We start from the raw sequence: 16,925 nt of genomic DNA, 5'->3' as shown, positions 1-16,925 counted from the left end.
CTCCAAAGCTATTTACAGTTTATTAATTCTGCTCATAATAAAATGGAATGGAGGTTTGGAATTGCATGCTTTCTTGGCTGAAAGATAACTGCAGACTCCCCCCCCCCTTCCCCCCATTATAATGGACCAGTAACAAAGCTATTACAATGATAACGTCTCCATTTATAGATAAATCAAAATGTATATTTTCCAAGAATTGAGTAAAGTTAATTGAAAGTCTATAGTGCCTGCCTTAGAACTTTAAGGGCTTTTCTTGCTTCTACATGTCTGGCCCATATGATAAAAAGCTTGTAAAAATTAATTGTATTTTGCCGTGTTGCCAATGCTTTGTGCACAAAGAGCAGGCCTTAAACCACAGATGGGCAAAGGAACATTTGTGAACTACACTGGTCTGCAGATGTGGGACATTAGCGAACTTGATTAAATATAGATTAACTGGGTCTGGGATTATATGAAGTTTTTATTACACTTAGTGGGCTTTCATTGGGCCTCCCTTCAAACTTAGGGTTGAGTTGGTTGACCAGTTGTTTTCCATCATGTAGTGCCTTTTTTTTTTATTAGTGCAGTGTATCACGTGTTTTCTCAGAAGAAAATCCCTCCGGCTTTTGGTGGGCTTACTCCCAGGAGAAGTGTGCATAGGATTGCAGCAGTTATCCTTTACCTCACAACTGTCAGAAACTGAGCTGAACTGGAAAATAGCTGATGTTCACAGTTAAAATCTCTCGAGCAATAATTCCTGCAGAGAGAAATCGGGAAAATCCCCTCCATGCACCAAGAGGGTTGTTATCTAGTCTGTCTGTAAGAAGTTTTGTTGGCACAGGAAAGGTAGCCTAGGACTGCAATTAGTATTGTTTTTAAATATGCTATTCAGTTCTTTCCAAAAGATGACATGAGCATGTGTTTGCGTGTCAAGGCCCCGAGCCCTCCCCCATTTATTGAATAACATAGACATCAGTAGTTTAGGTTAATGGACAAATTAAGGCCACAACTTTATTGGTTACAGAATGTGAGTGGTATTGGCTTAGGCATTGGAATTGAACCAGATGACACAACCTTGATGGCAGAAAGTGAGGAGGAATTAAAGAACCTTTTAATGAGGGTGAAAGAGGAGAGCGCAAAATACGGTCTGAAGCTCAACATCAAAAAAACGAAGATCATGGCCACTGGGCCCATCACCTCCTGGCAAATAGAAGGGGAAGAAATGGTGTCACTTTCTTGGGCTCCATGATCACTGCAGATGGTGACAGCAGTCACGAAATTAAAAGATGCCTGCTTCTTGGGAGAAAAGCAATGACAAACCTAGACTGCATCTTAAAAAGCAGAGACATCACCTCTCAGAAGGGAGGCTGCCCATTGGATAGCTCAGTTGGTTAGAGCAGGGGTCAGCAAACTTTTTCAGCAGGGGGCCGGTCCATTGTCCCTCAGACTTTGTGGGGGGCCGGACTACATTTTGGAGAGAAAAAATTGAACGCATTCCTATGCCCCACAAATAACCCAGAGGTGCATTTTTAATAAAAGGGCACATTCTACTCATGTTCCTGGACCATCTGGGGGCCAGATTTAGAAGGTGATTGGGCCAGATCTAGCCCCTGGGCCTTGGTTTGCCTACCCATGGGTTAGAGCAGCAGTTCTTGACCTGTGGGTCCCCAGATGTTGTTGGACTACAACTCCCATCATCCCTGAGCTCTGGCCTTGCTAGCTAGGGGTGATGGGAGTTTTAGTTCAACAACATCTGGGAACCCACAGGTTGAGAAAGGCTGGGTTAGAGCATGGTGCTGATAATGCCAGGGTTGCAGGTTCAATCCCTGTATGAGGCAGCTGCATATTCCTGCATTGCAGGGGGTTGGACTAGATGATCCTCAGGGTCCCTTCCAGCTCTACAATTCTAGGATTCTAATGGATTCCCTCACCCGGTGCCAACAAACAAGTCTCTACTTGACTGTGGTTTTCCTCTTAGTGGGATAAAAAGAAAGATAGTCATTGTATTGGATGAATAAGTGAATGTCAGGTTATCCCCATCTCCAAAAAGGATGCAAAATAATTATCTCAACCGTCCATTTTACCCTAAATGCATTCAAAATTGCTGTCAGCTTTAAGACTATAGCAAATGTGCTCAGTAGAAAGACATTGCTCTCCTTTAGTATTAATTTTTGGACTGACAGTGAGAAACAAGTGGTCACCGTTCAATTAAATTTAGGAACATTTAAAAAGGTGCTGCTTGTATCCATTGGCTAGCTTTGAAAGCTAGACAAAAAGCAAACCTGTGTAGTCTGCACAATTCACAAATGTGAGCTGGGCTGCTAGACGTACCATCTAATGCGTGCATCTAAATTTGCTGCTCTGACATCCAGAGATATACTGTATTTTTCCATGTATAACATGCCCCTGTGTATAAGACGCTCCCTATTTTGGTGGACTCCAAATTAGGAAAATGGGAGGAGATTGCCCAGAGTTGTTGAGTTTCCTTTGGGGGGGGGCCCACAGTTGCTGAGCTTTTCTTAGCAGAATCCGCCAATCATCTGCCCAATTGCCACAGCAACAGCAAATCAACACCAACCCTTGCCACAGCCAACAATAACACTCCAAATAGCCGCTGACAGTCTCCGGGTCACTGCAGCAACCAATCCCAAGTCCCCCTGATGCACTATCAGTGTATAAGACGACCCTCTCCCCTTTTTGGCATAATTTCAGAAGAAGAAAAGCCTCGTCTTATACATGGAAAAGTACGGTGTATATATATGACAAGAGAATTATTAATTCTTTCTCTTGGAACTTACTCCTTTTTTGCAGTGCTCTATACATTTGATTCCCTAACTTTAAGGCACTTCGTATACCTTCTAGGACAAGCCTTGTAATAAATTCAGTTTCAATTCAATAAATGTCTGCGCTTTCAAAATATTTCATTGTCTCAGCTGCTGCCTATGTAGTAAAATGTGATTTTTTTTCTCTGGGAAACCTAGCAGTCCAGGGGAAAATGCTGGCAGCTTAACCATTCTGTATGTTTGTGATTGTGTATGTGTATAGATACAAAATTTCCTAGTGAAGCATAAAACAATGATGCCTAGAATATTAATTGCCATGTCTGTCTTGATTTTATTTATATTCTCAGTTCAGTGTTTTCTATGAGGATAGTGGTGGTGCTGGCCGTGCTCTGATTTTGTACTTTGCTTTGACAAGGTCCACCTTCAGTGCCCCTTCACCACACAGCAAGCTCCAAAGGTCAGTGGTCTTCTGAATGTGCATGCCTGCTTTCCTGTTAGTGAGTTTGGGATTTTGTTTCCTTTATTGCTGTTATTATCTATTTCATAAAATTTGTATACTGCTTTATGGAGCGTCTCCAACCTCATCATTCAGCCCGGACACTGAGGTCCAACTCTGAGAGCCTTCTGGTGGTTCCCTCACTGCGAGAAGCGAAGTTACAGGGAACCAGGGAGAGGGCCTTCTCGGTAGTGGCGCCCGCCCTGTGGAACACCCTCCCATCAGATGTCAAGGAAATAAATAACTATCTGACTTTTAGAAGACCTCTGAAGTCAGCCCTGTTTAGGGAAGTATTTAATGTTTGATGTTTTATTCTGTTGGGAGCCGCCCAGACTGGCTGGGGAAACCCAGCCAGATGGGTGGGGTATAGATAATAAGTTGTTGTTGTTGTTGTTGTTGTTATATTATATTGTTGGGGGAAACCTCAACACACACATACAAATTTTACTCTTTTCAATTGCTCAAAACTGAGTAGCATCAGCGGTGAATAGTACAGTATTTTTCACTCCATAAGACACACTTTTTTCCTCCTAAAAAGTAAGGGGAAATGTGTGTGTGTGTCTTATGGAGCGAATGCAGGCTGTGCAGCTATCGCTGAAGCCAGCACAACAAGAGTGAGAGCTGCGCAGCGCCTCTTGTCCTGCTGGCTTCAGCGATAGCTGCGCAGCTTGCTCTGGCTTTTCAGGGAGGTGGGAGAAAGGATGGAGGGCAGCCCGTCAGTCCCTTCTCCCACTTCCTGGAAAAGCCAGCAAGAGCCGCTCTATCTTTAAAAAGCTGTGCTGCGTGAGTGTGTCTGAGGCTTTTGCTGGCTTTTCTTGTTTTCCTCCTCTAAAAACTAGGTGCGTCTTATGGTCAAGTGCATCTTATAGAGCAAAAAATACAGTACTCACACTTCATGGTTGGGTACTTTAGGGAGCGACTAATTAAAGGGGTGGTAACAAGACCTTCCAAGTATCCCTATTTTCCAGGGATGCCCCTGATTTAGAGAAGCTGTCCCACTTTCTGATTTGATCCCAGAATGTCCCTTTTACTTAGGATGTCCCTACTTTCATTGGAGAAAGGTTGGAGGGTATGGAGTTATCCGATCCCCGAGCCGTCTGAAGGACATCCTGTATAGGGAAGTTTTTTAATGTTTAATTTTTAATGTTTTATTATGTTTTTATATATGTTGGAAGCTGCCCAGAGTAGCTGGGGCAACTCAGTAAGATGTGTGGGATACAAGTAGTAAAATTCTCATTATGGAATGGGACGTCCCTGTTTTCATTCGAGAAATGTTGGAGCGTATGGGTAACTATTCCCCCTCAAAACTGTATGCTTCTGGAATGGAATCTTTTTGTTTGTCTAGTAGCTAATTCAGATTATATAAGGGGAAAACTGCTCACCAACATGAACCTAAATGCTACTTCAGAAATAAGAACTGATATCCAACCTCAGTGGTTTCCTGGCTTTGAAACAATGATAGTCTGAAAGATCATATCTCCTTATATGAACCTGCCTGGGTGCTAAGTTCCACTTTCCAGCAATATCAGAAGTGCATTGGTGGTGATATATGAGAGAGAGACTTTTCTGTGGCTGCTGCCTTATTATGGAATTCCAGGAGTGGTTAGGCTGGCTCCTTCTTTGTTATCCTTCTTCCAGCAGGCTAAGATCTTCCTATTCAGACAAGCCTTTCAAAACTAAGGTACAGTTTTGATTCTGATCACAAGGCTGCTGTCAGGGCAATTGTATTTCAATTATTGTTTTTAACCGGTTTGTTTTTGTTGCTCTGTATTTTATGACATTTTAAAATGTTGTAAGCAGCCTTGAATACCAACTTGGAAGAAATGTGGGCTATAAAGATTAACAACAACAACAACAACAACAACAACAACAACAACAACAACAACAACAACAACAACTCAGAGGAATTGTTCTGCCCGCCCTGGTTACTTAGGCCACAGTAAACGCAGTTCTCTTGGATAGAGAAATATTTTTGCAGAGTTCTCAAATGCCTTTAAAATGTATCAACAGCTGTTTCTGGATTCCCCCCCCCCCCCCGGTCTCTGTATCAACTACTGCCAAATTAATTTGGCCTTAGTTATGAAGGAGATTTTGAAAGAGTGGTTAGATCAACAATTTCAGCTATTCATCATAGCTGTTCTGTATCAGGTCTCCTTCGGGATGGGTTGGCAACACGTGTGGACTAAGCAGCAACAGTCATAATGTGTTTTATTCATTATCTTTTTGCAAGCTATTCCATTTAGAATCGAAAGTGTTTCTGGTATATATAGGCACTTTAGCCTCTATCACGCAACATATATTATGCTAGTGTCTGTAAAAGTTAAGCTGCTCTCCTCCTGGGATTTCAGCAGCAAGCTTTGTAGTTAAGTAGCAAAATTAGAATATCTGCTCTTTTGCAAACTCCACTCCTCTCGGAAAAGAGCAGAAGACATAATAATATGTCTTGTTTCTTGAGTAAAAGGTTGAAGAATCTGGACCTAAATGTAGAAAAAAGCACCAACTTTTAGCAACTTCCCCTCTGTCATGTTTTTTTTAAAAAAATAATCATATTGTTATTGTGTGCTATATAAAAGTACCATTGCAAATACTCCTAGAACAAAATGTGCCGTAGAAGCACTCGACAACAAACCCACTGAAATAAAGGAGAGTTGCACAACAGCACAGCTGATGGTGGGTGCGGTATATTTGTGAAATCTGTGCAAGACTGAGGAAGGCACCCAATTATTGCTGTCTTTTTTCTTGGGTATTGCTCTGAAGTATTCACATAATTATTTACATAACATACTCCAGGTATGTTATGGTACCTGGAGTACCTGGCGAATAGTGCCACTGAAAATATAATGTAAAGGTAAAGGACCCCTGGGTGGTTAAGTCCAGTCAAAGGTGACTATGGGGGTTGCGGCACTCATCTCGCTTTCAGGCTAAGGGAGCCGGCGTTCGTCCACAGACAGCTTTCCGGTTCATGTGGCCAGCATGACTAAGCCATTTCTGGTGCAACAGGACACCATGACGGAAACCAGAGCGCACGGAAACACCATTTACCTTCCCGCTGCAATGGTACCTATTTATCTACTTGCACCGGCGTGCTTTTGAACTGCTAGGTCGGCAGGAGCTGGGACAGAGCAATGGGAACTCACTTAGTTGTGGGGATTCGAACTGCCGACCTTCTGATCGGCAAGCCAAGAGGCTCAGTGGTTTAGACCACAATGCCACCCATGTCCTTGCAACTGTATACAGTGGTACATCGGGTTAATACTTAATTCGTTCCGGAGGTTCGTTCTTGACCTGAAACTGTTCTTAACCTGAAGCACCACTTTAGCTAATGGGGCCTCCTGCTGCTGCTGCGCCGCCGGAGCACGATTTCTGTTCTCATCCTGAAGCAAAGTTCTTAACCCGAGGTACTATTTCTGGGCTAGTGGAGTCTGTAATCTGAAGAGTATGTAACCCGAGGTACCACTGTATGTGTCTTCTTGGGGAAAGTCCCATTGAGTTAAATGGGGCTTAACTTTTGATAAGTGGCCTAAGTGAGGAAACATTTTATATAAAAGATTCAGCAGCTGGGCTGAAGCCACAAGCACTATAAATGATTTTATCCATTATCAAAATTGTGTGTTTGCACCCAATCTTCTACATTTTTGGCATGATACTTCCACAGATTCTATAGATTCCTCTATAGATCCCTTCTCTTGCTTACACATTAGCCAAAAAAGGAATAGTTCTGGCCTCAAACCTTTAAACCAAAGGGGTGGAAAAATGATTTAAAAGTATCTTCTTTTAAACATGTCCTGACAATAAAAAGCAATAATTCTGTGGAGAGCATCCAAGGGTTGGGGATCGGTATTGGCTATTTAAACTTACTAAGAAATTATTAGTTCCCAGATGTTGGAACAAAAGGAAGCATTTTTTCCGGTCTACCCAATAGCCTGTTTTTTTAAAAAAAACAAAACAAAAAAAAAAAACAAGCCAGCAAACAAACAAACAACTGAACATGAATGATGATCCACTGTTGCCTTTGAAATCTCTATATTTTGAGTTACGAAAATGCTTACTAGCAATGCAAGTGAGAATATCAAATGTCCTTTCAGTATAACACAGCCACTATGCTAATTGAATTTTCTTCCTGGGTGATTACTTACATTTTAAACATGGACTCTGGTTTTGTTTATTTAATATTTCCTCTTTCCAGTTATATACCGTGGGGTGCGATTTTTGGAATAAAGAAGGCTGTTCAGAATTAACATGCTTTCTGTAAAGCAAGGAGGGGAGGGCGAAACAGGAGTTGCTGCAAAGAAGGCACTTTTAACATCTGAAAGAAGTGTTAACACTTTATTTACATTTAAATTAAAATGGAAACTTATTTGTGTGTTATGTTTCTGAAAGGTGTGTGGCACATCTGCAGAGGCCTATTGTTTATTCATGCTCTAAATCCTTTGAAATGTGTTAAAATGCTTCCCACTCATTATAAAAATCCTGCCACCCATGGATTAGGACTTTGATGTCACCAATCCTGCTTCAAAGGGTTCTTTCAATGCTATTAATCACAGTTTAGCCTCTGAAGATATGTAGCCAGAGAAAACATTTGGACATCTTGTGCGCCACTCACTAAAAAACTTTGAAATGTATCTGGAATGGCTTGCACATGAATGGTCCACATCACTTCCTTTCTTCCTCTCCAAGGTTTTATTTTAAAAAATTTCCCTCCCAGCTGCCTCACCCCCCCCCTCTATATATATATATTTAAGTTGTCAATGAATATTCTCCATATAAATCAACACACGTCTGTTGACTCCCAACATCTATCACACAAAATGGGCACAATCCAACCAAAGCTGGCCACTTTTCAGTCTCCTTGATTTCAAGAAGAAAAACATAAGCACATACTTAATCTTCCTTTTTGAAACCAATGGGATTCCAAAGTGTTTAACTTGGGCTGGATCAGGCCCATTATTGTTAACCGATTAGTCAAGGCGGCCTTTGAAACTGTAGCCCCAGAAGGTCATGAAGTTCAAGCTTCTTATCCCACCCCAAGGCAAATTCTCCACAGGTCAACCCGCCCCCTTGGGTTAATCTACATCATCCAGATTAGATCCTGCTACAATGGGGAAGCCACTTACGTCTGAAGAGCAAGCAAAGTTTTAATGTCAGAAAATCAATGATGGTTTCATCATGTTCTCATAACCTTTGAGTCGGAGGCGGCGCCTAAGTGCATCAGAGATCTTGAGAATCCATGCGCAGTGGATTCTGAGCAGTGCATGCGAGAGTTGATGAGCGATCAGTTGTTCATTATCTAGACTTCGGCTCTCCTCCTTAGGTTCAACTTAGATTCTCCAACGCTTATCAAGCCAAAATGCAGCAGCCCCCATGGACTATATTCACACAACCTTTTTATATAATGCAGTTGCACATTGGAAGTCAAACGGAATCCGTTCCGGAAGTCCATTTGACTTCCAAAACGTTCGGAAACCAAAACATGGCTTCTGATTGGCTGCAGGAAGCTCCTGCAGCCAATCGGAAGCTGCATAAACCCTGTTGGGCATTCAGGTTTCAGAGAACGTTTGCAAGCCGGAACACTCCCGGATTTGTGGCATTTTGGGAGCCAAAATGTCCGAGTATCAAGGTACAACTGTACAAAGAAATGGGGAGGGAGGGGTTAGAATCTGGAGTCTTCCACATCGTAGTACAGATAGGAGGGTAAATTAGGTCATATTTTTGAATGTTCGGCCATTGGGAAACTTCCTTGCATGTAATAGAACTAGTACATTGGGCAGAGTACTATTCTAAACTCCCCTGTCCTACTGTGCTAGTTTACAACATGCAAAATACTTTTTTTTTTTGGATAAAAATCTGTCTTTTTCTGAAGTCCAAAGTGGGGCAGCTTAAAGTACTCTGCAAATTTACTTGCTCACTTTTGTTTGGTGTAATTTGTAGCTGATGGATGGATTTATGTGGGCCATGGTAAATTCAAGCCCAATCACCCTATTCAGTGAAATCCTATACAATTTTACTCAGAAGTAAGTCCAGTTTTGTTCACTGGGGCTACTCCCTTGTCTGTTTAGCATGACAACCTTAAATACCTGAAGAAGTGTGCATGCACACGAAAGCTCATACCAATAACAAACTTAGTTGGTCTCTAAGGTGCTGCTGGAAGGAATTTTTTTTTTATTTTCTTTCAACCTTAAATACACTTATCTTGTGTGTTGGTCCATTTGTGTGTAACGTTAGCATAACAGCGCAAGTCAGCAACACATAACTGGTATTCTAATGTCAATGTGTAAATCAGTCAATGACAATTGGGCACACAGTGTAGGTGAGTAAAGGCCTTCTGCATGCCATTCCTCATGTCCTGTCTAAACCAGGCCCCATAGAACATTTCCCAGAGATTCCTCTCTCCTACCTTGTAAAGTGGTTTTTAAATGGTGAAGCAGATTCTAAAAATGTATTGGCTGTTCTGTAAATGCCCTGGGTTATTTAATTTGGAAGAAAATATGCTGGTGATGGGTAATCATTTGAAGAACAGCAACCTTCCACTATTATGCAACTGGAGGTGGTTGGAGGATGGATGGCGGCTAACAGATTGAGGTTGAATCCTGACAAGACAGAAGTACTGTTTTGGGGGGACAGGAGGCGGGCAGGTGTGGAGGATTCCTTGGTCCTGAATGGGGTAACTGTGCCCCTGAAGGACCAGGTGCGCAGCCTGGGAGTCATTTTGGACTCACAGCTGTCCATGGAGGCGCAGGTTAATTCTGTGTCCAGGGCAGCTGTTTACCAGCTCCATCTGGTACGCAGGCTGAGACCCTACCTGCCCGCAGACTGTCTCGCCAGAGTGGTGCATGCTCTAGTTATCTACTGCAATGCGCTCTATGTGGGGCTACCTTTGAAGGTGACCTGGAAACTACAACTAATCCAGAATGCGGCAGCTAGACTGGTGACTGGGAGCGGCCACCGAGACCATATAACACCAGTCTTGAAAGACCTACACTGGCTCCCAGTACATTTCCGAGCACAATTCAAAGTGTTGGTGCTGACCTTTAAAGCCCTAAACGGCCTCGGTCCAGTATACCTGAAGGAGCGTCTCCACCTCCATCGTTCTGCCCGGACACTGAAGTCCAGCGCTGAGGGCCTTCTGGCGGTTCCCTCGCTGCGAGAAGCCAAGTTACAGGGAACCAGGCAAGGGGCCTTCTCGGTAGTGGCACCCGCCCTGTGGAACGCCCTCCCACCAGATGTCAAAGAGGAAAATAACTACCAGACTTTTAGAAGACATCTGAAGGCAGCACTGTTTAGGGAAGCTTTTACTGTTTAATAGGTTATTTTAATGTTTTGTTGGAAGCCGCCCAGAGTGGCTGGGGAAACCAAGCCAGATGGGCAGGGTATAAATAATATATTATTATTATTATTATTATTATTATTATTATTATTATTATTACTACTAGAGAGAGACATATCACCTACTTACCTTCCCTCCTAACTTTATTATTGTCTTCACATTACCAGTTTTCAGAGTTCCCGTCCTACTCATGGCTATTTTTTGTCACCACGGAGGGAAGCAACCCACTAACATGGGCCATTCGAAAATATAGTGCAACCCTGCAAATGTTCCAGAAAGTAAAAAGTTTAAAACTCCATAGCATACCAAAGAGGGAGTTGCCCCCCACCTCAGTTTTCACCCATGGTTACAAGAATTATTGCGTGTAGGTAGAAAATAAGTCCCAAATGGTAGCCATATGACTCAGTCTCAGTATAAGGAGATCTCGAGAATGAAGCTTGCGACAAGCCCAAAGAGCCAAGGCAGGCTTCCGTATAGCAAAAACAGCGCTGAGCTGAGCGTTCGCCATACCAGGATCTCTGCAGTTACTTAACGGAGCTGAACTGAAGACATGGCCCAGGGTTGGACTTAGGATTCAGCAGATATGAGGCCCTGCCCTTTTGACAAGGAACGGACACAGGTTCTGGATCTGCTATTTATACTAGGACTGGTGGGTCCAGGCAGGGGTTGGCAAGGTTTACTCCAGCAGAGATCCTTCCGTGGGCCGGATCACACACGCACACACACGATTTCCACCGTCTGCGCAGGCGCAATTTATGGCACCACAGAAGTGAGTCCCTGCACCTTACTGCGCCGGTTTAGCGCAGCGCATGGGGACTCACCAAGCGGGCGGCTCTGTTCGGGGGTGATTTGTGGGCCGGTTAAACGACCTTCATTGGCCGCTCGTGGCTCATGGGCCTTAGGTTGCCTACCCCTGGACCAGAGGCTCAAAACTTTCTCCAGATTGATCAACTGTTGCCTTAGTCTCAGACTCCACTGTTGTGACGGTTCACATCTTTGCGTGAAGAGGGCTTTGGCTCCTGAGCAAACACTTCCGAAGAGCCTACTAGTTTAGGTCCCAGCCTCAGCTCCTTCTGAACAGCAATATGCCGATTCTAGCAATCCTGCAGGTATAATCTTCACACATATACCGATAGATGGGGCTTAGGGCTTAGGATCATACCTGCTTGGACTGCTCCTGACCGCCATACATTCAAGATGCGCTCTACACCTGCATGTATATGCACGATCCTCATCCCACGACAATTGAGAGTTAGGCACCGATAACACTGTAAGGGAGCATATGGGTGCTTTGCCTGTACTTTCAGAGGCCTTTTAGGGTTGCCATATGTCCTCTTTTTCCAGGACACATCCTCTTTTTCATGATGAGAGTCGTCATAGACACCCAGTGCCCGATTTACGTATAAGCTAAACAAGCTGTAGCTTAGGGCCTCTTGGGGGCCCCAAAAAATGTAAAGAAAAAATAAACTGGATGTACATTTCCAAAATATAAGATAGAAAACCAAACAAAAAACCTACATACAGCAACAGTGTTTTGTGTTGTGTAGGCTCCTGTGATGTACATATTTTGTTATGTGCAAATGGCTTTAGATACCTATTAGGTCCATAAATTATCATATAGCATATATTCAACACAAAAGAACAGCAACAATTTGTTGTTGACAAAGGACAGCTGGACATATAAAGGGCCCCATTACCTTCAGTAGCTTAGGGCCTCAACAAACCTAAACGCGGCCCTGTAGACATCCATAGTTGAAGTCGGCAAATGTGTCTTCTTTTTTGCTCTTCAAAATATGGCAACCCCACTGGGGAAATGGCATATTGGAGTTTTTGCAGAGAGTGCAATCCTGTACCAGCCCCTTAGAGGTGGCATACATAGATCTGTATCTGCAAAGCTCATTGCTATGTAATACAATATGTTCTGCAATAACCTTCCTCTTCTTGCCCTGTTCTAGCTATCAGGTAGTATTCATTTGTGTCTTCCAGATATTGCTTTTCCTAGGCTTTTTGCCCATTGTCTAAATTTTTGCTTTCCTTCCTTCCTTCCTTCCTCTCTCTTTTTAACAGGCAACTTGGCTCAGGCGAGAGCCAGAGTGACAGCGGCGTCCAGGTCTTTGCCTCCACAGCTCAGTGCTGGTCGTATCAAGGTCAGTACACAACCAATGCCTTTGCCTGCATATTTGAAAAAGTGATCTATAATGCACTGCAGTTATTCCAAATGCCAGATCCTCTACTGTTTCACGTCCACTTGGTTTACATTAGCAGGGGATCGGGAGTTTGTTTGTTTGTTTACAACACAGACAAAGATAATTATATTTTATTCAGATTACAGTGGTACCTCGGGTTAAGTACTTAATTCGTTCCGGAGGTCCGTTCTTAACCTGAAACTGTTCTTAACCTGAAGCACCACTTTAGCTAATGGGGCTTCCTGCTGCCACTGCGCCACCAGAGCATGATTTCTGTTCTCATCCTGAAGCAAAATTCTTAACCTGAGGTAATTTTTCTGGGTTAGCGGAGTCTGTAATCTGAAGTGTCTGTAACCTGAAGCGTATGTAACCCGAGGTACCACTGTATATGTTTTCTTACTTTTCACTGAATTCTTCTTGGAAACTGTTCATTTGTAAAATCCAAATCATCTTTCCCTCCCCCTCCAAATAAACTTTATAAAATGGGGGGCTCACTTTTTGAAAAACAGGTCTTGCTAAATTCCCCTCCCCATTTAATAGGGGAATCTCTCTTTTGATCATCATAATCTTTTCCCGCCGTACTTTTGCCTAAGCACTTCCCTTTCAGTTGCACACACAGGAGGATTAATTTGTAATCTTCCTCTGGGGAATGATTCATTAGTTTGTCAGCAATCAAACACAGGCCCTTAGGTCCCACCCCCGATCCTGGTCCACATCAAACATATAGGGGTTTGAACATGCCTGTCTGGATCAGGTTTTTGCTTATGAGTCAGACCAGCAGTTTGGCAGAAACCAGGGAGAACGCTAAGCTTTTTTAAAGCTTCTTCACAAGATCCTCTCCTCTTCCCCGTGTATCTAGTTCTCTTGACTATGGGAGGGAATACCCAAATATTAACTCTTAGGAATCGCCTTGCCTGGAGCATACAAACAATCACTCAATAGCCCTGCTGAACTAGCCCATTACAGATACTGTATATTCTCCCCCCTCTCTCCTATCACTGATCTGGTGAAACTTAGCAGATCAGGCAAAGCTGTCTTCATGCTCAGAGTTTCCCTGCCTTGCTGCAGTTTTGTTTTACTGAATTTATTTATTTAGCAAGATTTATAGGTCAGTTAATCTGAATGGTTTGCATAATAGTAAGTAAACAGACTTTAAAAACAGCAGACAGTGAAATGATCAAACTATGGATCGGAACAAGCAGTTTTTAAAACATAATAGGCATACTAAAATGTGTTTTATTCCCTATCGGGAAGAAATGTGGGGCATAAGTAAAATTATTATTATTATTATCAGTGCTTTTTTCTGGGGGGATGCAGGGGTACACATACCCCTAAACATTTTGTGAATCTATGTACTTTTGTCCATTTACTGTATTTATTTTTCCCAATTTGAACTATAAAATGGTGATTTTCTTGAGTCAAAATGAGACTACCCCCTAAGCATTTTTTTAGGGGGAAAAGGCACTGATTACTACTACTACTACATGTTTGGAGAGGGCTGCCTAAACAAAAAAGCTTTTAAAGGTAAAGGTACCCCTGCCCGTACGGGCCAGTCTTGACAGACTCTGGGGTTGTGCGCCCATCTCACTCAAGAGGCCGGGGGCCAGTGCTGTCCGCAGACACTTCCGGGTCACGTGGCCAGCGTGACAAAGCTGCATCTGGCGAGCCAGCGCAGCACACGGAAACGCCGTTTACCTTCCCACCAATAAGCGGTCGCTATTTATCTACTTGCACCCGGGGGTGCTTTCGAACTGCTAGGTTGGCAGGCGCTGGGACCGAGCAGCGGGAGCGCACCCCGCCGCGGGGATTCGAACCACCGACCTTTCGATCGGCAAGCCCTAGGCGCTGAGGCTTTTACCCACAGCGCCACCCGCGTCCAAAAAAAGCTTTTAGAAGATGTCAGAAACAGCGCAATGAAGGTGTCGGCCTAATACCAAGAAGCAGGGGGTTCCAGAGAATATGTAGGTGCTGCCACGTTAAAAAATTGATTTCCCACAAGTAGGGAATGAACAATATGTGGCGCTTGTAAGTGTGCCAGTTCAACAGCTTGAAGCAGTCAAGTGGGCGCATTTGGAGCAAGGCAAAGAAAGAAAGAAAGAAAGAAAGAAAGATCAGCTTCTCCTTTCTGTCTCCCAGATTCCATCAAGCATGATTCAGCCCTGGAATCCTTCCCCATCTCTTCTCTGGAAATTAGCCAGAAAGGCTGAAATTTTCAGCCTAATCAGAAGAGTTCTGAAAAACCTCCTTTGCATCATTCCCTGTGGACATTCCCTGCAACGCTCAGCAGAAGGATTGATATTTACTTCGTCATGTGACCTTCTGAAATGTTTGATGTGATCTCTGCTGATGCAGCATTCCTCTTCCTTGTGCTACATTATAGGACTTCACTTTACAATCCCCCCCTCCCCCGCCTTTTAAAGAGCCCCATACATTTTCTTTGTCACATAGTCATTCAAAGGGCATTTTAACACTTGGGGGGCAAGAAAGTGCAGCTGCTTTGGATTACGAAAGAGTAGCTCTCTGTTTTAACTCTCTCACCTTGTGCGTTCAGTCCAAGTCTGATCTTAAAGCCTGTTTTCCCTCCCACCCTCTTCTGCCTGTATCTGCTGTGATGCTGCTTAGCATTTCTTTCTTTTCCTTTCTGTTTTGCATGCAGTCTCCCAAGTATCTCCTCAAGGTAAGGCCACACGATTGCTATCTTGGGAACAGCAGTCCTTTTTCTGCCTCTGCTTGCATCCCCTTTGAAAATATCAGCCTTGATCAGGAGTAAGAAACACACTGCGTGATCTGAAGGCTACTGCTTTATAACGCAGGTGCAAAAGCTGCTATTCTCTGGTTCAGATGTTCTTAGTTTAATACACAAATGCCACCTGTTCACAGCAGATGGTGAACTGCCACAGAGCATTTGTGTGTGTGTGTATGTGTGTGTGTGTACACGCTAAAATCTTTCTATTGCACCATGCAAACAGAGGGCAGATTGTTTTCTCTAATTTTGTTGAACTATATGATACAACAGCACAAAGCTGCTTTTGATTACTAACTAGGGGGGGTGATATTTTTAATTCACAAAGTCAGCTTTGATTCTTTTTTGTATAAAATAAAATAAAGAACAGCTGTAATGACAGCGAAATTAAGGTAAGGTGCGTAATGAACAATATACTTGTTACCCGTATACTACGTTGAACACACACAAAAATGTTTTTGCTTTGTTTTAATGGAGAGTGTTCGCGATTTGGTGGCATGAACCAAATAGAGCCGTGAAGTAATGAAGAAGAAAGTAATTTAAGAAGGGAAATACTGCTTTGTGTTCAGTGACAAGGGTGATGTGGTGACTGTAGTGATAGCTGCCTTCATGCTTATCATGGCTGCCTGCAACACGTCAATCACTGCTGAGACCCATGTTCATTTTTGTGTTGCTTCTGGAAGTGCATACAGTGGTACCTTGGTTTAAGAACAGACAACTTGGATTAAGAGTGCTGCAAACCCGGAAGTAGGTGTTTTGGTTTGTGAACTTTGCCTTGGAAGCAGATCATGTTTTACTTCCTGTTGAGTGTGTTCCATTTGTAAATTGAGTCCCCTGCTGCTATGGGAAAGCACACCTTGGTTTAAGAACGTTTTGGTATAAGAACAGACTGCCAGAATGGATTAAGTTCATAAACCAAGGTACCACTGTAGTTTTAAACTGGGCTAATGCACTGTGGACTGCTGAGTATGGACGTCAGCTGACTTCTCTGCGGCCTATAGGCTTCCTCCCTTGTCTTCACCTGAACCCAGTGCAGATCCCATTGCAATCCCTCTCTCCTTCCTGCTGCCTAACTGGTGGGTGCTGGGAAGAGCTGAGGAATGATATTAGGGAGAAAGGTTTGGGTGTTTGTGAGTGAGGGGGGTACTTTGTAACTCACAGATTGTGAGGCTGTCTGTCTGTGGGAGACTGTGTCAGGTTGCGTGTGTCTGTGTGCGAGGTGGTGGGGGATCTGATGGGTCAACCCCCCAACATCTAAATGCAGCCCCCAATCTACCACCCATCATCTCAGGTGGCCCTTGAGTACAAAATGGTTGCCCACCTGTAGGTTAGAATAGTTGTGAAGTGACACGTTTTAGATTGGTTCACCATTACCCTAAACCATGTCTGGGGACAAACACCGCTCCCTCGGCCT

At 43.4% G+C, this 16,925-nt stretch overlaps 1 protein-coding gene across 1 annotated transcript in view; it reads left to right on the top strand.

Annotated features, from left to right (window-relative positions):
- Nucleotides 1–16,925, top strand: part of MYO3B (myosin IIIB) — a 309,308-nt gene that overhangs the window by 178,474 nt on the left and 113,909 nt on the right. The window contains exons 24-25 of the mRNA XM_081847505.1: nt 12,650–12,729; nt 15,425–15,445. Coding sequence (XP_081703631.1) covers nt 12,650–12,729; nt 15,425–15,445 — 101 coding nt within the window. The remainder of the gene's footprint in view (nt 1–12,649; nt 12,730–15,424; nt 15,446–16,925) is intronic.

The sequence above is a fragment of the Podarcis erhardii genome (genome assembly GCF_964252035.2).
Source record: "Podarcis erhardii genome assembly, chromosome: 1".
NCBI lineage: Eukaryota > Metazoa > Chordata > Lepidosauria > Squamata > Lacertidae > Podarcis > Podarcis erhardii.
The sequence above is the reverse complement of the archived record's forward strand: the minus strand, read 5'-3'. Positions and strand labels throughout refer to the sequence as shown.